The sequence below is a fragment of the Hypomesus transpacificus genome, chromosome 9, assembly GCF_021917145.1.
Source record: "Hypomesus transpacificus isolate Combined female chromosome 9, fHypTra1, whole genome shotgun sequence".
Lineage (NCBI taxonomy): Eukaryota > Metazoa > Chordata > Actinopteri > Osmeriformes > Osmeridae > Hypomesus > Hypomesus transpacificus.
Window position 1 is genome coordinate 18,978,761 of NC_061068.1, and position 25,225 is coordinate 19,003,985.

General features: G+C 40.1%; 2 protein-coding genes across 2 annotated transcripts; both read right to left on the reverse strand.

Moving 5' to 3' along the window:
• Positions 1 to 8,630: 8,630 nt before the first annotated feature.
• LOC124471948 (olfactory receptor class A-like protein 1) lies at positions 8,631 to 12,627 on the reverse strand. Its single transcript, XM_047026618.1, has 2 exons — positions 12,574 to 12,627; positions 8,631 to 10,444 (listed from the first exon to the last, which is right to left on the reverse strand). Exon 2 carries the CDS (start codon positions 10,427 to 10,429, stop codon positions 9,479 to 9,481), a length of 951 nt encoding a protein of 316 aa, XP_046882574.1. The 5' UTR covers positions 10,430 to 10,444; positions 12,574 to 12,627; the 3' UTR covers positions 8,631 to 9,478.
• Positions 12,628 to 21,745: 9,118 nt separating this feature from the next.
• Positions 21,746 to 22,699, reverse strand: LOC124471074 (olfactory receptor class A-like protein 1). Its single transcript, XM_047025402.1, has one exon. The coding sequence runs from the start codon at positions 22,694 to 22,696 to the stop codon at positions 21,746 to 21,748; it is 951 nt and encodes a 316-aa protein (XP_046881358.1). The 5' UTR covers positions 22,697 to 22,699.
• Positions 22,700 to 25,225: the final 2,526 nt, after the last annotated feature.

Consider the following 25,225-nt stretch of genomic DNA (forward strand, 5'->3'; position numbering starts at 1 on the left):
CAGCGTCTTCTATGAAAGAACCAGATAGTGTGTCTTCTATGAAAGAACCTGAGGTGTAGTCCAGATAATAAAGTATAGGTAAACTAGAGAGCATACAATTTCTGGGGAAATTGTGAGGGTGTGCTTGCGGCTGCCCCAGCTGCCCATAGTCTCCTGGTGTTTAAATATTTAAAAAAGCATTTAAATATATGACTGCAGTTCTGACCATTGTGTTCCCTTGATGATAATTTTGTAAAAATTACATGTATCACTCAGATGGAGGAGAGGTGATACTGGTAATGAGGAGGCCAAATGTAGCTCATGAAGATGCAGCGCTAGGTAACTTATTAAATTGTAATCAGATATAAACAACTTGTTGGTTGCCCAACAAGAGGAAGACACAGCATCTACTTCTTCAACTCCTTAATCCTCTCGAGGCAACTGTTGCACCTGGTTATGAGGTTGTAGGCTATGGGACATCTAATATTGCATTTGTCTAATTATGTGTAGGACCGTATTTCTCAAGTGGTAGGACGTTTTGATTCACAAGAGCATCTAAATGTAGCCTATCAACGTCAATATATTAATGTTTTCTGTTATTTTAAAGCAAGCTCAGAGACGTATGAATGTAGAGTTGGTCGCTATATGGAGTAGCCTACCGTATAGCCTACACCGTGAGCTGAGCTTGCAATGCCTAGCCTACGTGACGCCGCTTTTTATGACACACTTCAAAGATGTAAAGATGGTACCATTTAACCCTGTAAGACCTCATGGTTGTAAAATTACAAAGGCACTTTGAACGGTCTAATTGCTCTTTTTTGTTGTTGTGAGCCGTTGTTGTGTGTGCTGTGGCTAGCACAGGAGTCGTCGGAGACCGTCTTGGATGTTTCCCAAGAACACATTGTTTCCAACGTGATCAAGGAGGACACCGTCGGGTCGGTACATCCCCACGAAACCGTGTCGTATTTGGGGGTGTTGAATGCTCCCCATCCCACGGTCGGCCAGGAAGCTAGACACCGCTGCGTTGACTCGACGTCTTGTCCTGTCGATACCAGAAGCGCTGGTGCTCCTCTGATACCTCCAGACGCAGCGTCCCAGGATATCCGAAAACACCAGCAGAGTGTTTGGGAACATCTCCATGATGGCCCCCAGGTCTCGCTTCATCCGCCTCGTCAGGTCCAGCCCGGTCACTTGGCTGAGGTCGTTTCCCCCGACGTGGAGCACCATTATGTTCGGGCTGGGAAGCATGCCACGCTTCTCACGGAGCTTAGGCACAAGGTCTGCCCACCTCATGCCCCTCACCCCTACCCATTCAATATGGCACTGCAGTGCAAGGTCGGGGTACAGTCCGACCTCCTTAGCGTGCCGCGCAAGCCAGTAGATCAACGAGCTGCCAACGATCCAGACGTGGGGACGACTTTGGTTTTCCATGGTGTGATATGATCCAACATCCAACATCTGCCTATTATATACTAGCTGGCTTCCCGCTTCTTCTTTTTCAAACAATGCAAGGCTAACATCTGCCTGTTTATTTGCTCCCTGTGTCTGTGTTGTTTTTATTCACAATATTCCCATTGGTTGGCCTTGAAGATGCCAACCAAAGGCCCAGAATGGCATCATTTGAGTAATGATGGCAAGCGCAGGCTTATTGATTAGACTACTTAAAAAACGTTATGTTTCATTATGCAAGATAGAGGAGTCTAGTTAGAAAAGGATTTAGGAGTTGTATTATTACATTAGCCTATTGTATTGATAATTTTCAGAGTAACCTCAAACCTTTCTTTTGTTTCTTTGTTTCCTTATGGTCTCGGTTTAACATCATTATTTATAGCGACATCATTATTTATAGGGAAGAAGCCTACCGGACACTGTTAGCTCGCAACGTAGACAAAGAATGCTCCTGCAACAAAGTTGTTACTTAACTTTCTTGCCACAGCCTCAACTTTGTCAATGTCAAAACTGTCTGTTCATGAAAATACTTCATTTCAGCCTAAACCGCAAGCTAGGATATACATTTCACTGGGTCTTGCAGCGCTGCTTGATTGAATTAGCCGGTCTGTAGAGATCTTGGGACGAAGCCACTTTTTTGGTGTTTTACTGATGCAGAATTTGGTCAAATAAAATCGATAGAATAGCCTAATGAGTGGCACATAACGTGAAGTAGGCCTAACATTCCATTTCATTTTATTTGAGTTTTAATAACTTGTCCAGTGCAGTGGGGCAAGTAGCACTAGCCTAAATTTCTCTTCCAGACTTCGAAAATCCACTCTTCCCGGAGAAGGCTTAGCTACATGGCTAGACTGTTGCTACAGATCAGAATCCTTCATATCTTGGACACCCAAAATCAGCGAATCTTGCAGCCAAATCAAGTAGCCTATATATATGGATAGGCCTTATATGGCTACAAACTTCTGCTGGGCGTCGAGTATATGGTCTAGCTGGCTATTTGTTATTAAGACAACTCTTTAATGTGACACATTAGGCTATTACATGCAGGTTTTAAATTGGCTAAATATACCGGTGTAAAAAATGACCTAATCTCTATGATTTAAACATCATTGTAAGTTTTTCCCTTCTCGTGATATTTTCAGGCATTAGTAGCCTATTCATTGCATTGATTCATAAGCTTCTTTTAAAAAACGTTACTGTACTGTACCAGCAGTAGCTATCTCAGATGGAATCGCGATTCAAATAGTACCATCTGCTAACTGAAAATATGCCCCCCAAACGTAAATAAGCTTGACATTTATTTAGGGGGAAATCCCTCATTCATAAAAATGTCAGTGGTAGCGATCATTGTCAGTAACAAGGCAGAATGCGATAAGCCCTGTGTGGAGAAGCTGCCCCGGTAGATTGTACTACATACTAGACTGTTTGTCTTGGTACTGTAGCGATTGCGTTGGTTGAATTCGATTTAACGTTACATCCGTTGTACAGTCTAGGCTGAAATGAATTATTTTCATGAACCGATTGACAAAGTTTAGGTTGTGGCAATGGATGTGCCGCTGTTTTTTGAATTCCTACTGTAAACAGCTGTGGAGATGTTAGCTAGCGTTAGTAGACTAGGCTACAGCGTTGCAGTGTTGTGAGCTATACTGGTTTGAAACCACTGGTAATGATAATTTCACCCACAAATCGTTTACTTGTAATCTAATGTCATAATATATCCGTGTGAGGAATGTTTATTTTAACGATTGAAAACAGATGCATGGTAGACAGCTGTAGTATGTGTTGCCCAGGCAACAGAGGCTAATGACATGATGCTAATGCTTCAGTGAAATAGTAGACTGTTTCCGAAAGTAGATGTACTTCCTTAATAATATTAGCTTATATTGTACATTACACATTACAACTGTGTGTCATATCACAAAGTAAAATGAGCAAATAGTTATCACCCAGGCCTCTTTGCTTGTGGCATTTCTACAGCTGCCTTGCAGTAAAGCAGTTAGCCTAGCTATCTCCCATAAGTTAAAAGCTGCTAAACTAATGTTCTGCTAGAGATAGTCACGCGAGCTTTCGTGACGTTAGTGACGTTAGTGGCGTCAGTGACTGTGGCTAGCAAGTTAGCCACCATTAGCTTCACCTTTCGCCACAAATTCTTAATGTCTACTTAAACCGTGCAACGGAACGTAAATCCCAATATAAATCCCAAGCAACTCAATCGCTACCAAGACGAAACTTTTGACACCTAGGTTGTCTATGTAGTCCAAATATTGACTGAGTTTTAGGGGTGTGAAGAGAAACAATAATAATAATAATATATATGTGAGATAACAATGGTTTGTGCTCGCCGAAGGCAAGCACACCCCAAAGAGCTAGTCTTTGCTGCCCTCTGGTGTTCGGAAGTAATAACACCTCCAATCTTTACACGTCTCTCCCCCTCTGTCTCATTTTCACATGTTCAAGGTCCGTGTACCTTGTGGCCATTGGTTTTTCTATTTTGCAACCCGTGTTGACAAACGCAAAATAGGGCCGTAATATCGTTTTGTCATTTTTGTAACTCAAACACACATTTAAGTATTACGGCTTGTTTTTGGTTGTTTCGTTTTTTTGGGAATAATGAAATAACCATATAACACAAATGGTATAACTAGCCATTAATCGTTGTTTTGATTATTCCATATCCTTTATGCTATTATCTGCAAAAAAATTTAAATAGCCTCGTAATATCGTTTTGTCCATTTTGGATGTCAGAACCAGATTATGGGGAAAGTCTTGGTTTCCGTTGTTTTGTTTCATTTTGGAGTTACGGAATATCCATATAACACAAACGGTATAATGAGCCATTTACTCGTTTGTTTGATCGGCCGTATTGTGCATACTGGCACAAGTGAAAAAGAGAGAGGGAGCGATGCTAAACGATTGGGGGTGTTATTACTTCCGAACACCAGAGGGCAGTAACGACCTGTGATCTGTAGGCCTACACTCTTGACGACATAGCAGCAGGTTCTTTAATAGAAGACACACACCAAACTGGAGGCACACGTTTAACTGAGTTTGCTAGTTGCTACTTAGTTAATAAATCTTTGATGAACCCAAGTTTCTGTATTATATATTAGAAACATTACAAGACGGGGCTCCAGTATCAGTTGAAAAAGATAATCACCCTTGCAAGAAACACTCCACGCCTCAACCCTCCCTCCCTCCCCCCACCTAAATTACCGGTTTCAGCTCTGTTGTACGTTTTAATGAAGTGCATTGAGGCAATCATAGTGAGCAAGTTGAGGTATTGTGGGCTACCTTTGCATTTTACATAGACACACAGCTGACAGAGGCACTGTTTTGGATACTTTTTTCAAAGTTCTGATCATATTCAATGTCCAAATTCAACTTCTTCAAAGTCCAAAAACAGCACGGAGCAGCAACGAGAGGGTTCCCAGGAAAATCAGATTTCCTTTGTCTGTGCTACACCTTTTATATCCATCAAATTACACCCCTGAACGTTTAAAACAAATCTTTTGGCCTACTACAATTGTAAATAACCTATAACTTCTGCTCCAATTGGGCCTTGATGCAATGCTATGTCATATTTTCTGCTGTTTCTGCAACATTTTGGGGGACTAACCAGGGACCAAACCAGTTCCTCTATTCTGCCCTACTACATGTGTTTTCCAACACCAGTTGCTATCAACCCTGGGTTATAGCCCTTCACCATTGTATGGTGCCATTCATTCTTCACAGGTCACAGGCATCAAGTCAAAGTGAATAGTAACTGGTCCAACTCCATATCCAAGCCCATGGTATCTGTGGAGGAATACAGTCATCACACTTGTCAAATCCTCCCCACACAAGTCCAATGACTTTAATAACTTGTGTGTAGGCCCATACTATAGCAGTTTGCTGACATACAACACAGATGAGACTGAGGAGAGTGAATTAGAGATAATGGTAATGGGAGGGTGTTGCACTTTTCTGCTTCTCTTTTTCTCCACTCACTTTACCTTCTCACGCTTTCCAATTGTTTAAGTCTCTATACTCTATTCTCTCTGTATCCTGCATAAAAGATGACTGTGTACTGTATATCAAAACAATCCGGCATATCAATCCATCTGGATAAGAGCGCCTGCTAAATGACTAAATGCATATATCTCCACACTCAGATCCCATCACCGTTCCCCAGCCCACTGCTGTTTTCAACTAACTTATATACTACAACAGCATATAACAATCCCTGAAATTCAGATATGGCTTTTGATTTTGGAGTGCCACCCCAAGATTTCAGTAGCCCCATCTGGCCACTCCTATAAAACATTTCTGTGGGTGCTACTGCTTTTGCCTGTTTATGCTTGCACTGCAATGAAGAAAACGATATGACAACAATAATGTTTAATGTAACTGGCCCCTCTAACAGCACCACTGGCCCCAATGTAACTGCCCCCCCCCCCTCCATGGCCAAGAACCTCGTCTAGCTACATTGCAAATCGAGACAAGAGCCTTTTCATAAGGCCCAGTGGCAGACATGCTGTCTGAGGCTGTCAAATATCAGCACTGATGGAATGCCTCCTGTACAATTAAAGTACGCCTACTTGGTTGGAACTAACTTAATATTTAAATTATGAACAAACAACAAGAAAAATTGTATGTAGACACAGCCGCCCCTCTAATTGCATTCATTCCCATTCCCGTGGCTACGGTGGTCTCAAGCTAGTATACTAACTTTAAGCACAGAAGTATAGGCTAATATATGAATCGTCACAAGCAGAACAGTAATTTTCTTTCTAAGGACATTTTAAAATGGTGTGTAACAGCGTATGATTGTATTAATGTTGGCTAAAACGTGTTGTACATTGATGGAAAAATATATGTTTTTTATTAATAAAAAGGGAAGATTTGCTCACTGATTGCCTCAATGCACTTCATTAAAACGTACAACAGAGCTGAAAGGTAATTTAGGTGGGGGGAGGGAGGGTTGGGGAGGGTTTCTTGCACAGGTGTGATTGTCTTTTTCAACTAATACCATCGGGCCCTTTTGGCCTTGTTTGAACACACACTGGAGCCCCGTCTTGTAATGTTTCTAATATATAATACAGAAACTTGGGTTCATCAAAGATTTATTAACTAAGTAGCAACTAGCAAACTCGGTTAAACGTGTGCCTCCAGTTTGGTGTGTGTCTTCTATTAAAGAACCTGCTGCTATGTCGTCAAGAGTGTAGGCCTACAGATCACAGGTCGTTACTGCCCTCTGGTGTTCGGAAGTAATAACACCCCCAATCGTTTAGCATCGCTCCCTCTCTCTCTTTTTCACTTGTGCCAGTATGCACAATACGGCCGATCAAACAAACGCGTAAATGGCTCATTATACCGTTTGTGTTATATGGATATTCCGTAATTCCAAAATGAAACAAAACAACGGAAACCAAGACTTTCCCCATAATCTGGTTCTGACATCCAAAATGGACAAAACGATATTACGAGGCTATTTAATTTTTTTTGCAGATATTAGCATAAAGGATATGGAATAATCAAAACAACGATTAATGGCTCGTAATACCATTTGTGTTATATGGTTATTTCATTATTTAAAAAAAACCGAAACAACCAAAAACAAGCCGTAATACTTAAATGTGTGTTTGAGTTACAAAAATGACAAAACGATATTACGGCCCTATTTTGCGTTTGTCAACACGGGTTGCAAAATAGAAAAAACCAATGGCCACAAGGTACACGGACCGTTCAAGCGTGCATAATAATGGCCGATCAAACAAACAAGTAAATGGCTCGTTATACAATTTGTGTTATATGGTTATTCCATTATTCCAAAATAAACAAAACAATGGAAACCAAGCATTTTGGTCATGAAATGGACAAAACGATATTACGACCCTATTTTTCAGATTTTGCACCAGCATAAATTATGTAGCCTAATAATCAAACCAACGATTAACGTGTCGTTAAACCATTTGTGTAATATGGCTATCATACTAGCCTAAAAAACAAAACAACGAAACAACAAAAAACAAGCCGTTATACTTAAATATGGGTTTGAATTCCTAAATTGACGAAACGATATCTATTTTGCGTTTGTCAACTCGGGTTGCAAAATAGAAAAAAGAATTGCCACCAAGAACACGGACCAACTTCCTATATATATAAAACATAAAAACGTACTTTTTACTGTCATTTATTTTCACACACCAATGTATTTTTACTCGGTAGGCCTAATTTCCATTCAGAATGTCACAAAACGACTTCTACTCATTCAATGCATATAACAAGAAGCATGGGCGGCGCTAGGAAGGGGATAGGTGCTTCAGCATCCCCAAGAAAGACCAAAGCACCCCGTTAGCACCCCATAAAATATTGCTCATTTAGTATTCAGGCCTGGAGTGGTCATTGGGAGAATCGGGAAAATTCAAGTGGGCCGCTCTGCCTGCTTATAAATTGGGCCAGCAGATCGCCTGCTTTCTCTTTGTTTGTTTTTTACACACCGAATAAAACGATATGTATAAAGTTTGTTAAGTTACTGTGTGACTGATAAGTAAGCTAATAGGCTACACTAAGTTCTAATCTATATAAGCGCATGATCAGACCGTGCATTAAAAAGTGCAGTTGTCTGTTAGTTTTCAGTCAGTTCATGCTCTCTTTTTGCCAAACACAAGTGCGTGTACAGGTTGTTTTCATTGAGACAACCCTAAACCATCATTTATTGTTGTGGACAGAGTTCGTAATTAAGCTGATGCTAAAATAATATAATGGATGGTAAAAAGATGCCAGGAGGAACTGAAAAAGCCAAGTAAAAAAAGAAAGATCTGTCTGCAGGTTCCTGCAAGGGTGGGAAAAATGTTTTCTCAAAAGCCCTGAATCTTTCAGGTAAAACTTTGGGTTGTAATTTCCGGAAAATATAATTCCAACGTAATGTTAATATTAAATAAAGCTCAAAAAACTATTTTGAACTGAAATGTATTCAAAAAATCTCGCTCGCGCCCTATGCGCTCGCATTAATGTGAAGTTCTAATTTTAGCTCACATAAAAACCTTGACTAGGTCCTAGGTCCGGGTTAAGCCCCAAATGTTGGTGGGGATGGGCTGGTTTTGGCCATTGCACTCAATGGGTCCCACTCTGGCCCTGATAGATTTATAATATTAGTGACGTGCAGTCTGGGTAGGCAAGGTAGGCACTGCCCTGTCAAAATTCAAACGATTTTTTTGTTATTAAATCATTTTATTCATAGTCATATTGTATTTGTATTTTTACTGTTTATTCTTGTGATTTATATATGCAATATGTGTGTTATTTAAATTGTTTAGACGTTACGATGACAAATGTAGCAGTTACGCATAATCAAATACAAAAAATGGTAGAATAAGCAGTGCTTTTACTGTCCATTCATTGCGGACGACAAGCGAAAAGCACAACTGCTGTGCGTTTACACATAAATATGGTATGCCAGTAATCATCTATGTTAGGTATCAAACATTGACAAATCAAAATCGAGATATTACTGGGCATTTGCGCAGCTAACGTCATTACACCAGCATTGTAAGCGTAATCCCCGCGAAATTCAAGTCAAAATGACAGCAGCAGTGTCTGCCGATATCACAGAGTTGTGGAATTTCTCCAAGCTCGATTTTAATTAAAAAAATGAGTTAATAGCAAGAAGGAGGTCTACGCCAGACTTGGATGGACTGATGCAGCAGAAGGGACAACAAATTGTCCGATCGTTTCAAACAGACTGGTATGGAAGAAAATATTGGCTATGTGGCTGTGCTAACAGTCAGCGGCTGTAGGCTACTGCTTTTACTGTTTCCAGCGTTTACTGTTTTGACATATAAGCCTAACAATAAATTAGGTAATCTGTCTTTCATAACTCAGTGCCTAGCCTCTTACTGTCATCACCGCACATCACTGTATAATATATATATATATAAATGATTGCGCAGCTCCCCTTGTTAATGATCTAGCACACCCTCAGTACCTGCATTAAAAATGATCTGGCACCGCCCCTGACAAGAAGACATGAACAGCTTAATACCCAAATGACAACGACCTGTTAGACACTTTAAACCTTGTCATTAGATTCTTGAGTGTCCACTGACTGTTGCTCTTGGTCCGATGCAGCGCACATGATCCTACTTTTCACCTTCTTGTTGGAGGAGATAATGAAGTAAGGACTAAGGAAGGCATAGCTGGAGGAGAAGAATATCTTCATGTCCGCCACATCCGGATACACCTTGGCCACGGTCAGCATGTAGATCCAGATCACATTGTCTATGCCGAAGAACACAGTGTACAGGACCACTAGGGTGATAACCGTCTTCGCCGCCCTGGACTCCATTCCTCCTCCCTGGGCCTTCCGGATGTTTCGCACCTTGCGGCTGTGCCGGTGGAGCACCAGGAGGATATAGCTGCTGGACCACAACATCAGCCCCACAAAGGCAAAGTCGCGCACCGTGAGGCTGGCGCCGTTAATCACGTACGACAGGCTGTCCCGGAAGTCCACGTGGCAGTAGCCAAGGTTGAGGGTGAAGGCCGGGACGGTGCCGTTGCGTGGCGCGGTGGTGAACATCGGAGCCGCGATGCATACAGCCATGTTGAGGCACCAGAGACCTACAAAGGTGGGCAGGAGAAGGGAGGGCAGCCGGGCCTTCAGGCTGGACCAGCGGGGGCCCGCAGCAGGGGAGAGGGTCACCGCCTGGAACACGCTCAGCATGCAGGTGATGCAGACGGAGAGGGAGCGGGATACGCGATAGGCATAGATGACCACCTTGCAGCCAGGGTCGTTGAGCAAATCCTTCAGGCCGAAGACAGTCATGGTCAGAGGCACGCAGCGGGTGAGGAGCAGCAAGAGGTTGACGAAGGCCAGGTGGCAGAGGATGATGTCCACCGGCTGGAGACGGCGGTCTGAGAAGAGGATGTGGGCGTAGGCGAGAATAACCACCACGTTCCCCAGGATCCCCAAACCGGTTTGCAAGATGAAGGACACTCCTTTGATGGTCACACACAGATCCATGACTCCAAGCCTGTGCTGTTGCAGACAAGAGGCAGAAAATCAAAGATGTTACACAACAAGGACGTCAATAAAGCAAAGAAGCAACTAATGCCAACTATTGTACTTTTATGTGTTATCTTATCTCTCTTTAATTATAGATAATAAATATCCTAGCATGTGAATATCCTCACCTGAGATTATTGATAAAGAATTATGAACAGGGCAATGAACATTCTGTGTGGCTAATTACCAGTGTAATTTCAATTTATAGCTTCTGGTGCCCCATTGGGATAAGGAAAGAACAGTGCAGTTTTTACTCCACCCACCCCCAAAAAAAAAAAATTGGACTCCCACTAGACAACAAGAGCATGTTTTCAAAACTCAACTCCAAGAAGATACTTTAAAAACTTGAAGCTCTCAAGTCTACATACTGAAACAATAGTGAAGAAGGGAATTTGAGATTGTACAAAGTCTCAAGGACTCAATGTTTTTGGATGTAGTCTTAAAATAAGATAATCCTTTATTTGTCCCGCAGTGGGGAACTTGCAGTTTGCAACAGCAGCAGGGTACAGAACAGCACTCAGAGTACAATTAAATATAGAAAATATAAAATAGACGAGATACAAGATACAGTCATATAAATTATGAAGATAAGGATGTAAGTGTATAAAATAATAAAATAATATAATAATATATAAAGTAAGTGAGAGTTAAGTGTGACTTATGTGTGGTGGCTGCCGCTATGAATAAATAATGAGTGACGTACAGCCAAGTTATTGTTTGAAGAAAATATATTGAACGTAATATTATTGCACGTAATTGCATAAATAAATATTGCACATAGTCGTGCTTATAGACATGGTTCAGAAGCAGTGGACCACAACTGTGATATAGTGGACACCGCATATGTCTATTTTCTAACTCATTCATATGTATTTGAACTGGGCCAGTTCACCAGAATGTTCTCTCCCTGTGAAGGTGTGGAGTTATTGTTGTTGATGTAAACTCAGACTGATGGAGCTATTAAGGTAGTGTCTAGAGACCGTAACACACACAGCTGGTCCCCTGTTCTAATCTTTCCTTTCTTTTACTGTTCTGGGAATTTGCCACACAGGAGCTAAGCAATTGGGTGTAAAAACACACGCGATGTTGATTAGAGATTTCTTGGAAAAAAACACTTTATCTCCTGTACCAAACACATATTTCAGAATAGACACTTCAGTATTCATATACAGTAACATTTGGGGAGATTTGCGATATGCTTATCAGTTCATTATTTAGCTCCAAATGACTGAGATTGAGTTTCCATGATAGAAAGATTTAATAGTCTCATTACCTAATCTTATTCCCTATGCATCACAACATGAAAAATATGTTTATTTCCCCATGAGTGTATTGATATGTTTACATGAGAAAAGGCCTAATTAAAAGGGCAAGTTCATGCTTGTTCCCCCCAAGGGATTCTATCATATATTCTGTGTCAGAGAAACCATGTTTTCCCTCACATGTTTTCTCCCCAAGAACAGACCACTTTTCTCATATTCATCCTTCATTTTTGGTGAAACATTTAACGCAATGCCTCTGAAGTCATAGGAGATAAGGCACCCCAATAAAGCACATTATTTCATTGGGCGTGCTCACGCCTTCGGCTTCAGATCCGTCAATATTTGGACTATATAGACAACGTTGTTGTCAAAAGTTTTGTCTTGTTAGCAATTGAGTTGCCACAGCCTAAACTTTATATCAAAAGAAACATCCTCATTTCCGGCGCTTTAGCCATTTCCCACTAAATAAATGTCAAGCTTATTCAAGTTAATCGGGGGATATTTTCAGTTAGCAGATGGTACTGTCTGAATCGCGATTCCATCTGAAATACTGCCGGTGACAACGTTGTGACAATAGCTTGTTTCAAAGGGGGTTCTTAATGAATTATGCAATATGAGTAGGCTAAATGCTTGAAAATATCACTAGAAGGGAAAAACTTAAGGGGACGGACCCATCTGCAACCGACGCAAGCAAGCACACCCTACAATTTCCCAAGAAATTTTACCCTTTCTAGTTTAGGTTTATTTTCTCTGTCTCTCTCTCTCTGTCCATGTTGATGAAAATCCCATAGGAATGCATTAAAATCTGAACGTTCTATTAAGAAAAAAGTAGTTTTTTACCTTGTAACTTTTATCAGCATTTCGACACCCAGCATTTCGACACAACGTAGCCACTTCCTGAAAAGCTAGGTTAGGTGGAAATGCGTCATCAGTCAAAAAAATAATAATCGAAAGACATACATTTTGGGTTTTGGCTCCCTGAATGAGTCTTTAAGCAACCTGTAATGTCAGACATTGGGTGCCTCAATAACTCCCGCGCTTACTCAACATGCAAGGCTGGTACCATTACTCACGTCAACTGAAACAGGTTCTACTTTGAGATGGCCGCCCCAATATGTCAACACGAATCATAGCAAAGGCCTAAAGTATGTGGATGCAAGTATCGGTCATGGTTACTGGTTTAAAAAATATATTTTTTACACTTTTCATGTATCTTTTCAGTCATCAGAACAAAAAACAAACATTGGCAATATAAAATCCACTCTTGGTGACTTTTTAACTAAATTTTTCAACCAAAATCATTAATGGTAGTGATATGCAAATGTTGTTGTCACGTAGCACAAATCGGAACCAATCATAACCTTTTTTGTCTGTCATGAATTGCAAAGATATTTAAGAAAAAGCTAGAATATTCCTTCATTCCGGCAATAGGGGTTACGCGGACCGCCCAGCGTTCGAACCGGAAAACAGATGTAATCATTTCCGCTGCTGTCCTAACCCAACGGCAAAGCCAGCTAGTTCACACAATCAACAATAACATTATTATTATTATGAGCATTTTGGGCGTTTTAAATAAATTAACTGTAAAGACCATGTATTTATACAAACCGTTTAAGTACCAGATGCGGGAAAATCCGAACAGTGATTTTTACTGCATAACACACTGAGATTGCAGGTTTTACACAAATCACACCAAAATCATACTGCCCGGCTAAATGCAGAATTCCCATATCCTTGAAAGCTGCCCTCCTCGACCTTTTTGGTGTAAAATTGACCGACATGTAAAATGATTTACTTTGTGACATGACGCGAACGAGACAAAGCTGCCGCCTACAGTAAAGGCCCTTGCACACTGAGTCCGAAATTTCCGTATGCGTTTTTTTCGTATTCGTCAGCCGAAAATTCGTCCAATTCATCCAATCCTGAAGTTGCACATAGAGGAAGGAGAGTTTCATCTCCCTTATCAAGGAACTCAGAAATTATCCAGAGAAATTTTTTTTACCTCAGAATGTCAGTGGATCAGTTTGATTATTTAATGTCATATATTATAACAGATATATTGTTGTGTAGTTTATTGCAGTCATTTAGGTGACCAGGGCATTGCATGTATTCTATTAAAAGTCCAAGTATACTAGCAACTGAATGAATACACCCTGGTTGGGACGATGTTGTCACTTTTGACAACGAATGAATGAATGACATTAGCAACAAGCTATTGTTTAGCTAACTTGAACACAATACTATATAAACCTTCGTACACCCTTTGTCTTTATAATCCACACTTTTCTTGTCATACAGTGCTCTGTGCTGCGAGGCAAAGTGTATCAACTTGTCAGACGCCATTCTGCATTTTGTCGTTCGCTTGTACGGTGGCTCTGAATTGTCAAAGAAATTATCAAAATGCTGGCTACGGATGCGAAAAACGCAGAAAATCGAACCCGATCCGACTTTTTTTTTGAAGGACTAAAGTTTCGGAGGCAGTGTGCAAGCGCGATTGCCATAACGTGAGGTCGTTCTTTTTTTTTCCTGCGAACATTTCGGATACGAATTTCGGACTCAGTGTGCAAGGGCCTTAAGACTACGCAGTCTACCGGGCGAGCCCTTCTCACTCAAATAAGACTATCATGACCCAAATCAAAATTCTGAGTCTACAGATCAATGGGGAATCGCTTTTTCTTCTAAAGGGTGCCATCCTCAACCTTTTTGGTGCAGGATTCACCGAGATATAAAATTGAAAACTGGAGGCATCTTGTGTAAAACTGCCCCATGTCAGTATAAAGCGTACAGATCAGGAAGTGATGATGTCTGCTTTACGGAATACGGAAGTGTTTTCTGCATAACCCCTATTTTTCTAGAACATTTATTCTATGGCAGATTTTAAGAAAAAGACACAAACTACTGAAATTACATTCACAGGTGAGGGGGATCAGCACTGGGAGACTTGCAAAAGTTTAAGTATCATTTTAGATGATTTGACCACTTATCACTTTACCTGCACAATACACCTTGCCATATTGCACTATGTTGCCGTATTTGTACTATAGCTATTTTATATTTGATTGTTTTCTTGATTTGTTACATTTTTGGAACACAGTGGAACAATGGTTTCTAGCTCTCTAGTTAGATATGGTGATGAAGAGTATTGGGCAATTGGATTGGTTCCTTGTTTCTTGTAACGTAGCAACCCCTGGTCATTGTAAACATTTCTTACCTAGAATCTAGGTTTCAGTTTCAAGATGGAAAATAAACTAATCATGTGTGGTTGCACACCCAGTCCTGTTCATACACTGAATTTAAAGATTACATTTAAATAATAACCCATGGTGCAGGGTTGACAATGTTGTTGTTGTCCCTGGTGAGTTTTTTGAATACTTTTTAAGTCAATCTCGTCACATTACGCGACTTGGTTTTGCCAATGCTACTGCAAAAGCTACTCTGATAAAAATGCAGCAAAAACACAAATCATTACAAAAGGTATTGAAGTAAGTAAATAAACATAAATGCATAAACAAAACAACGTAATATACAAACAATAAAACATTTCACCAATGCTAACTTCTCTCAGGGGTCCAGTTAAGTTTCAAATCTGACATGTGTTTGTGTAAATGTAGGGAATTTGTAGACTAAGAAACTTTAGCAAATCTAAATAAAGTGACACCTCATTTAAGAATCTTCAAAATATGGGAGGGGCTTTCAACCATTCACATTTGTGCATGAAATATTTGTCCAGTATTATTAAATTATTAAATAGAAATTCACAATTTTTGTCCTCCATTATTAACCCGAATCTGACATAACTGTAATTTAGTGGTGGTGTGACCTATGTGAGATATCTTCTAAATCACTCGGAGTCGGTCAGTTGTAACATCTAGTTTTACTTCTGCATTCACAATAGAATGTGTGAATGGACAACGGACAACAGCAGGCATGCTGCGACTTTCTGAAAATCCTCTGTTGCTATATCTTACGTCTTCTGATCTGTTACAATTCATCTTTTTTTCGTAAATATCTTAAAACAAAAATGGCACCACTGACTACATATAATAATGTGTTTCTATTGTTATTTTATTATTTTATTGTATATTTAATTTTTATTCTATTCCACTTAGTATTGCTAGTTTATGTACCCTTAGTATAGTTAGACCACATATTTAAATGTAAGATTCCTATATGTTTATTGTATGCACCTTCCTGCCAAAGTAAATTCCTTGTCTGTGCAAACTTTCATGGCGAATAAATCCCTTTCTGATTCTGATTCTGATGGACAACGGCAGGCATGCTCCGACTGGAAAGAAGGCACTTTCAGATGCTATTTAGCATACAGAATATATATTTTTTCGAGTGGTTAAACGTTTGAATCACTCGGTAACAAAATGTAACCACTGTTCAATTGAATTCGAGCAATTTACATTTTTGACTAAAAAACTGGATCAACTTTTAAATACTTTTCATGTTATTTACATTATATTGTCCACAAGTATTCACCACATGTTACCATTTTGAAAATCCTCTGTTGCTATGAGGAATTAAATGCTGCGCTACAGCTACTGAGCAGGTACACATTTGAACAGCATATGGCGTAGTTCTGCCGTGTGTGGAATTTAATTGGAACCCAGATAACCCCAGATAACTATGTTACAGTGGCATAATTAAATTATTATCTAATATCCAATTTTGAAAATCCTTCCAGAATAAGTCAGATCTATTACAGGAACAAATGTTCAGTAGTTTCTATCTCTATCTTGCAGAAATTACTTTCATTTGAGCCTACCTTAAATCTAAGGCGTAGACATTCATTAAATTGGAATTGAAATTAAACTGGATAAATGTAATTTATTGTCTTAAAGTGTACTTCTTTTGTCTTAGGGGATATAGGGAAAGTAGATATTTACTCCTAATAATTTTCTTCTCACTGCTAGTGTGATCTTGTAACATAAATCTTATTTTTAATGATGAGCGAAGATTTTATGAATTGGTTGTTGTATTTCCTGTCCAAAAAAGAACACCCCTCAATTGTCCACAAGCTTAACCTAGGTATTTGCTCTGAATATGTTATGGACCCCCTTATAATACAAATAAGAGCTGGTGGAATTGCTTTAATCACTGTATAATATTTTTTTTATCTTTACACAGTACATTATATTTGAGTTTAAGCTCATTATAATCCAACATGTTACCGAAAGTATCCATAAAATGTTGAACAGACCATATCCCTTGTTCCTTCTATTCTTTGAAATAAAAGGATTTCTTTTTGATTAGTACACACCTGTTATTCCAAATGTGTGTGTTATGAGGAGAGAAGTTATGTTTGTAGATTAGTTTCCAATAACGGAGGACTTGTTGGTGAAAATCTGACAACTTGACGTTAAGGATATCAAGTCACATTTGAGCAAAAATTCTATACCTCCGAAATCCATAACGATTTTGGAAGGTAGGTTAAACCAGACACTTTCATATTGCCAGCTGACTTATAACAAATGAACTTCCCAGTACATTCAATCGTTGAATATTGTAATTTATCTTTATCCAAATTGCCAATAGTTAGAAGAGGTGAGGCTGGGCACCACTGCCTAATTCCCCTCCTCACCTCAAATATTTTGCAAGCACCCAGTGTTAATAGTACTGAACTATTTATATAATCATACAACATTCCTATCACCTTCTGAAAAAATGTTCACCAAAACCAAAATGTTCCAATGTTTTCTAAATAAAAGGATGTTCCACCCTGTCAAATGCTTTACAAAAGTCTAAAAACTGAATAAAACCCTCATCTTCTTTTGTCCCTTTAGTCTAACAAGTCTAAAACTAATCTTATGTTGTTATGGATAGATCGCCCTTGAAGGAAGCCCGATTGTGATTCACTAATAATTTGTAACATACCCTATTTCAACTTATTGGTAATGACATGGGTACATATCTTATAATCAACATTAAGTAAGGTTACAGGTCTTAGATTATCATGCATCTTTTATCCTTACCAGGTTTAGGAACTAATGTTATTAATCCTTGTTTCATTGTAGGCATCAGAGTCTTATATTCAATACATTCCTTGAGAGCATAAAACAATAAATCCTTTCTATCCTCCCGAAATAATTTATAAAAATTTGAAGTTAACCTTGACCTTACAAAAGCTCCATGCGCTCTATTCAGATATAGCTCATCCAATTTAGATTGCAGATTCATACATTTATGTCGCTCTACTTCCGACATTGACATCTTCTTACAGCATTTGTCAATGTCTTGAATCAGTTTGAGTTGTGGACTTGTGTTGGGAGGATTTGACAAGTGTGATGACTGTATTCCTCCACAGATACCATGGGCTTGGACATGGAGTTGTACCAGTTAATATTCACTTTGACTTGATGGGCGTGACCTGTGAAGAATGAAGGGCACCATGCAATGGTGAAGGGCTATAACCCAGGGTTGATTGCAACTGGTGTTGGAAAACACAAGTAGTAGGGCAGAATAGAGGAACTGGGCACAAGGTACTGGTTTGGTCCCTGGTTAGTCCCCAAAAATGTTGCAGAAACAGCAGAAAATATTAGATGGCATTGCAGCAAGGCCCAATTGGAGAAGAAGTCATAGGATATTTACAGTCGTAGTAGGCTAATAGATCTGTTTTAAAAGTTAAGGGGTGTAATTTGTTGGATATAAAAAGTGTAACACAGACAAAGGAAATCAGATTTTCCTGGGAACCCTCTCATTGCTGCTCCGTACTGTTTTAGGACTTTGAAGAAGTTGAATTTGGACATAGAATATTATCAGAACTTTGAAAAAAAGGATCCACAACAGTGCCTCTGTCAGTGTGTCTATGTAAACTGCAAAGGTAGTCCGCATGACCTCAACTTGCTCACTATGATTGTCTCAATGCACTTCATTAAAACATACAACAGAGCTGAAAGCGGTAATTTAGTTGGGGGGAGGGAGAGTTGGGGAGTGTTTCTTGTACTGGGTTTTTCAACTGATGGCGTCTGGGACTTTTGGCCTTGTTCGAAAACACACTGGAGCCCCGTCTTGTAATTTTTCTAATATATATTAAAGAAACTTGGGTTCATCAAAGATTTATTGAGTTTAATTAAGTTTGATTAAGTAGCAACTAGCAAACTCGGTCAACATGTGCCTCCAGTTTGGTGTGTGTCTTGCTGTTATGTCGTCAAGATTGAAGGCCTACAGATCACAGAAAAAAAAGAAAAGCTAGTCGTTGCTTCCCTCTGGTGTTCGGAAGTAATAACACCCCCAATCATTACACGTCTCTCCCCCTTTCTCTCTTTTTCACTTGTGTCAGTATGCATAATTTATGCATACTAAGTTAGTCACAGTTAAATAAATAAATAAATTGATCGGTAAATAAATAAATGATTACATAAATAAATGTAGCTATGAAATGAACCTTGAAATTGAAAAAGATTGCAGTAAATATATAAATATAGCATCATATAATCATATAGCTGAATCCAATTACCTACATCAATAAATAAATACATTTCTCGCGCACCATCATCAGTGGTTACTCTGAGTCGTGAGCACTCCAATATATATATACTCCAGGGACCAAACCAGTACCTTGTGCCCAGTTCCTCCATTCTGCCCTACTACATGTGTTTTCCAACACCGGTTGCAATCAACCCTGGGTTATAGCCCTTCACCATTCCATTGCATAGTGCCTTTCATTCTTCACAGGTCACCCCCATCAAGTCAAAGTGAATATTAACTGGTCCAACTCCAAATACTCCAATAAATATATTTTTTTATTCATTTCAAAATGACGTTTTTGAAAAAACAACATTTATTTATTTAATGGGACTTTTATCTCCTAATGCCACATTTATTAATTTTTTTAGACTTATTTCCCAACGCCACATATTTCCGAGCGCCACATTTATTCCTGTGCTGTATTTATTTGCAGTCTCACATGCAAACGAGAGGGGCGTAGTTATCTTCAGATCAACGCAGCTGCACAAGATCAAAGGCAGATAGGGACACCTAGATTTGGTAGATGATGGAAGACAGTCTGTCAGAGATCGCATGCTGGCCTTATAGATCAAATTGATTAGCATGCATGGGCGTCGTCCTCAAGATGGCGGCCGCAACAAAAAAGTCACGTGACCTAAAACTCATGATATTCATTTTTTCATAAAGATACTCATCAGGGAATGCCAAAGGGTTTTGTCGGTCTCTAAATGTTCTGGCTTTTCAGAGCGCACCTCTCACTACCCGGGCACCAAGCTCCACAGGATCTTCTATGAACAGTGACGCCATTATCCTCAAAAATTAGTTATTGGGCGTGGCTTTTACACCGGTTGATCTCTTATCTCCAACTTAACCTGCTCCCAACCAAGTTAGGCGTTCAGCATGTGTTACCATGGCGATCTACCTTGGTAACAAGTGATCCACCGTCGTGATACAGAAAACCCTGTGGTTGAACCTGAAGTTACCTCGTTAACGCCAAATCTTGATTCGTAGTACAAGTGTTGGTCATTCGTTTTTCCTTTTACCAACCTGTGTTGACAAACGCAAAATAGAGCCGTAATATCGTTTCATCACATTAGAAAGTCAAACCCACATTTAAGTATAATGGCTTGCTTTTGGTTGTTTCGTTTATTTTGGAATAATGAAATAACCATCTAACATAAATGGTATAACGAGCCATTTACTCGTTTGATTTGTCCCTTTATTGCATGCTGGCACAGGTGAAAAAGAGAGAGAGAGGCGGGGAGAGATGTGCAATGATTCGAGGTGTTATTACTTCCGAACACCAGAGGACAGCAATGACTTTACCTGAAGCCAATAATCCTACTTATATTTTTCTTGACGACACAGCAGGTTCTTTACTAGAAGACACACACGCTAGTGTGTATTAATCAAAATGGCCTGTACTAAACAATAGTTTAGTCAAAAAAGTGGTTTGACAAGCTTGAAACCTAGTTGCATATTGGGTGGGCAGACCCAGGGTCTAATCCTCCTCTGTGCTTTGCTAAAGCAGAGGGCTTGAAAGTTAAGCTATTAGTTGTGTGTCTGCACAGTGTACACTGCAAGGTAATCCACATCTGACCTCAACTTGCTCACTATGATTGTGCCCTTCATTAAAACATACAACAGAATTGAAAAAGCGATCATTTAGGTGGGGCGAGAGAGAGTTTCTAATATATATTAAAGAAATTTGGGTTAATCAAAGATCATTATCTATTAACTAAGTAGCAACTAGCAAACTCGGTCAACATGTAGGCCTACATCCAGTGTGCTGTGTGTCTTCTATTAAAGAACCTGTGGTGTAGTCCAGATAATAAGGTAATAAGGTAAAAAAGCTAGTCCTTGCTGCCCTCAGGTGTTCGGAAGTAGTAACACCTCCAATCATTACACTTCTCTCCCCCTCTCTCTTTTTCACCTGTTCCAGCGTGCATAATAATGGACGATCAAACAAACGAGTATATGGCTCGTTATACTATTTGTGTTATATGGTTATTCCATTATTCTGAAATAAAACAAAACAATGAAAACCAATCATTTTGGTCACAAAATGGACAAAACGATATTACGACCCTATTTTTCAGATTTTGCACCATCATAAATTATATGGAATAATCAAACCAACGATTAATGTCTCGTTATACCATTTGTGTGATATGGTTATTACCGTAGCCTATATAAAAAAAAGGAAACAACAAACAAACATCATAAATTGGCTAAACGATATTACTCTATATTGCGTTTGTCAACACGGGTTGCAAAATAGAAAAACAAATGGCCACCATGTACACGAATCAAGTACCTGTATAAAACATCAAAATGTACTTTTTATTGTTATTTATTTCCACACACCAATGAATTTTTACTCAGTAGGCCTAAATTCCATTCAGAATATCACAAACTACTTCTACTCTCTAAGCTCTCTCTTGGAAGTCGCTCTGGATAAAAGCGTCTGCTAAATGAATAAATGTAAATGTAAATGTACTCATACAACTAGAAGACATAAACAGATTATTACCCAAATGAAAACGACCTGTTAGACACTTTAAACCTTGTCATTAGATTCTTGAGTGTCCACTGACTGTTGCACTTGGTCAGATGCAGCGCATGTGATCCTACTTTTCACCTTTTTGTTGGAGGAGATAATAAAGTAAGGACTGAGGAAGGCATAGCTGGAGGAGAAGAACACCCTCATGTCCGCCACAACCGGAGACACCTTGGCCACGGTCAGCATGTAGATCCAGATCAGATTGTCTAAGCCGAAGAACACAACGTACAGGACCACTAGGGTGATAACCGTCTTTGCCGCCCTGGACTCCATCCCTCCCCCCTGGGCCCTTCGGATGTTCCGCACCTTGCGGCTGTGCCGGTGGAGCACCAGGAGGATGTAGCTGCTGGACCACAACATCAGCCCCACGAAGGCAAAGTCGCGCACCGTGAGGATGGCCCCGTTAATCACGTACGACAGGCTGTCTCGGAAGTCCACGTGGCAGAAGCCGAGGTTGAGGGTGAAGGCCGGGACGGTGCCGTTGCGTGGCGCGATGGTGAACATCGGTGCCGCGGTGCATACGACCATGTTGAGGCACCAGAGACCTACGAAGGTGGGCAGGAGAAGGGAGGGCAGCCGGGCCTTCAGCCTGGACCAGCGGGGGCCCGCGTCAGGGGAGAGGGTCACCGCCTGGAACACGCTCAGCATGCAGGTGATGCAGACGGAGAGGGCACGGGCGATGCGATAGGCATAGATGACCACCTTGCAGCCAGGGTCGTCGAGCAAATCCTTCAGGCCAAAGACAGTCATGGTCTGGGGCACGCAGCGGGTGAGGAGCAGCATGAGGTTGACGAAGGCCAGGTGGCAGAGGATGATGTCCACCGGCTGGAGACGGCGGTCTAAGTAGAGGATGTTGGCGTAGGCGAGAAGAACCACCGCGTTCCCCAGGATCCCCATACCGGTTTGCAAGAGGAAGGACACTCCTTTGATGGTCACACACAGATCCATGACTCCAAGCCTGTGCTGTTGCAGACAAGAAGCAGAAAATCAAATATGTTACACAACAAGGACGTCAATAAAGCAAAGAAGCAACTAATGCCAACTAGTTTACTTTTATGTGTTATCTTATCTCTCTTTAATAATAGATAATAAATATCCTAGCATGTGAATATCCTCACCTGAGATTATCGATAAAGAATTAAGAACAGGGCAATGAACATGTGTGGCTAATTGCCCGTGTAATTTCAATTTATAGCTTCTTTTGCCCCATTGGGAAAAGGAAAAAACATTGGAGTTTTTACTCCACCCCCCACCCAAAATGTAGGACTCCCACTAGACAACAAGAGCATGTTTTCAAATCTCAACTCCAACTAGAGAGGGTACAATTTCTTGGGAAATTGTAGGGTGTGCTTCCTTGCATTGGTTGCGGATGGGTCCGTCCCCATAAGTTTTTCCCTTCTAGTGATATTTTCAAGCCTACTCATATTGCATAATTCATTAAGAACCCCCTTTGAAACAAGCTAAAACCCCTTTGAAACAAGCTATTGTAACAACGTTGTCACTGGCAGTATTTCAGGTGGAATTGCAATTCAAACAGTAACATCCGCTAACTGAAAATATCCCCCCGAAAACGTAAATAATTTGACATTTATTTAGGGGGAAAAGCTAAAGCGCCGAAAATGAGAACGTTTATTTTGTCACTTAAAGTTTAGGCTGTGGCATTGAAGACAGCGATGCACCACACAAGCTTGAATAAATTAAATACATTATTTAAGAATAAGAAATGCTTTAAATACATTATTTAATGTGACATTACTTACTGTACATGCAAGTCTTGATTTGCTTAAATGTACATATGCTGCCAAGGGCGTAACCATGGTTTAGACATTGGGGGGGTCCAAACGAATACCCTTCCCCATAATTATTTTTTTGTTAAGTGAATTGCCTACAATTCAAACATACCTACGTTTATATATGAAAATTCTCACCTTAGGACATAGTTTCAAGGACTACATTGATCATTTGAATTCACATCTAAAGGAATAGTGTAATTTTCCTCAAGACAGTGACTGCCTGCAATGTGACCATGTCATTTTACATTTACATTTAGTCATTTAGCAGACACTTTTATCCAGAGCGACTTACAGTAAGTACAGGGACATTGTCCCCGAGGCAAGTAGGGTGAAGTGCCTTGCCCAAGGACACAACGTCATTTGGCACGGCCGGGAATCGAACTGGCGACCTTCAGATTACTAACCCAATTCCCTACCGCTCAACCACCTGACTCCCTAGAGTCCCATTTTATCACAAAAACAGCCTCATGTTTTTATGTGGCTACTCATTTCATTTGCTTAAACATTTAGCTCGGTATCAAGTTACTGACTGGAAAAAACGTGTATGCTTGGCTGCTGGTCCAGTTTTCTCTGCTTATTAGGTAACCTCAAATCCTCCATTACTCTCTGTAATTGTCTTCTCCAACAAGTTAAGTAACATTACTTTCTTTGCGCTCAACTGACTGATGAAAAAGTGTAACCATGACAAGCCAGAATGACGCAAAACGATTCAAACGAAATCACACAAGTGTACAATTCGAAGGGGGGATTCACACACTTATGTTTTTCTTAACAAAAGGAAATCAATTGAAAAGAAATAGGACATAACAAGAGACTGATCCATTTACAGGGTTTATAAAAGGAGAACATATCTTTTACATATTTTCTGCTGTATATTGGGGGGGACAGATTGGTATTTGGTTACGCCCTTGTGTGCTGCTAGTACACCATGGCACGATACAATACTCGCTGTGCAACAGCGCACGTTGTATCCATGCGTCATTGCTAACGTGTGCTGACGTTGTGACGTAGGCTAGCACTGAGTTCCCTTTGTTGACACAAGGCACTTTTTGCCACAAAAATGTAATTTCAGCCTACACCGTGCAGCGGATCGTAAATAAAAATACAAGCAACTCAATCGATAACAAGACAAAACTTTTGAAACAAAAGTTGTCTATGTATTCCAAATATTGAGAGATCCTTAGGGGGGCAAAAATAATAAAAATAAGATATATGTGAGAGAACAATGGTTGTGCTCGCCAAAGGCGTGAGCACACCAAATAAGTTCCATGCTTTGAAAACTCGTAGCTCTACATACTCAAATAGGTCTACACACTCTAATAATAGTGAAGAAGGGTATTTGAGATGGTACACAGTCTCAAGGACTCAATGTTTTTGGATGTAGTCTTGGACCACAACTGTGATAATGGACACAGCATGTCTACATTGGACTATATTCAAACTCATTCATATGTATCTGAACTGGGCCAGTTCTCCAGAGAGTTCTCTCCCAGTGGAGGTGTGGAGTTATTGTTGTTGATGTAAACTCAGACTATTAAACTCAGTAATTCAGCTATTAAGGTAGCGTCTAGGTAGCGTCTAGAGACCCTAACACACACAGCTGGTCCCCTGTTCCAATCTTTCCTTTCTTTTACTGTACTGGGAATTTGCCACACAGGAGCTAAGCAATAGGGTCTAAAAACAC

Coding starts and splice junctions, on each gene's coding strand:
- LOC124471948 (XM_047026618.1), bottom strand. CDS start 10,429: ATGGATCTGTGTGTGACCATCAAAGGAGTGTCCTTCATCTTGCAAACC.
- LOC124471074 (XM_047025402.1), bottom strand. CDS start 22,696: ATGGATCTGTGTGTGACCATCAAAGGAGTGTCCTTCCTCTTGCAAACC.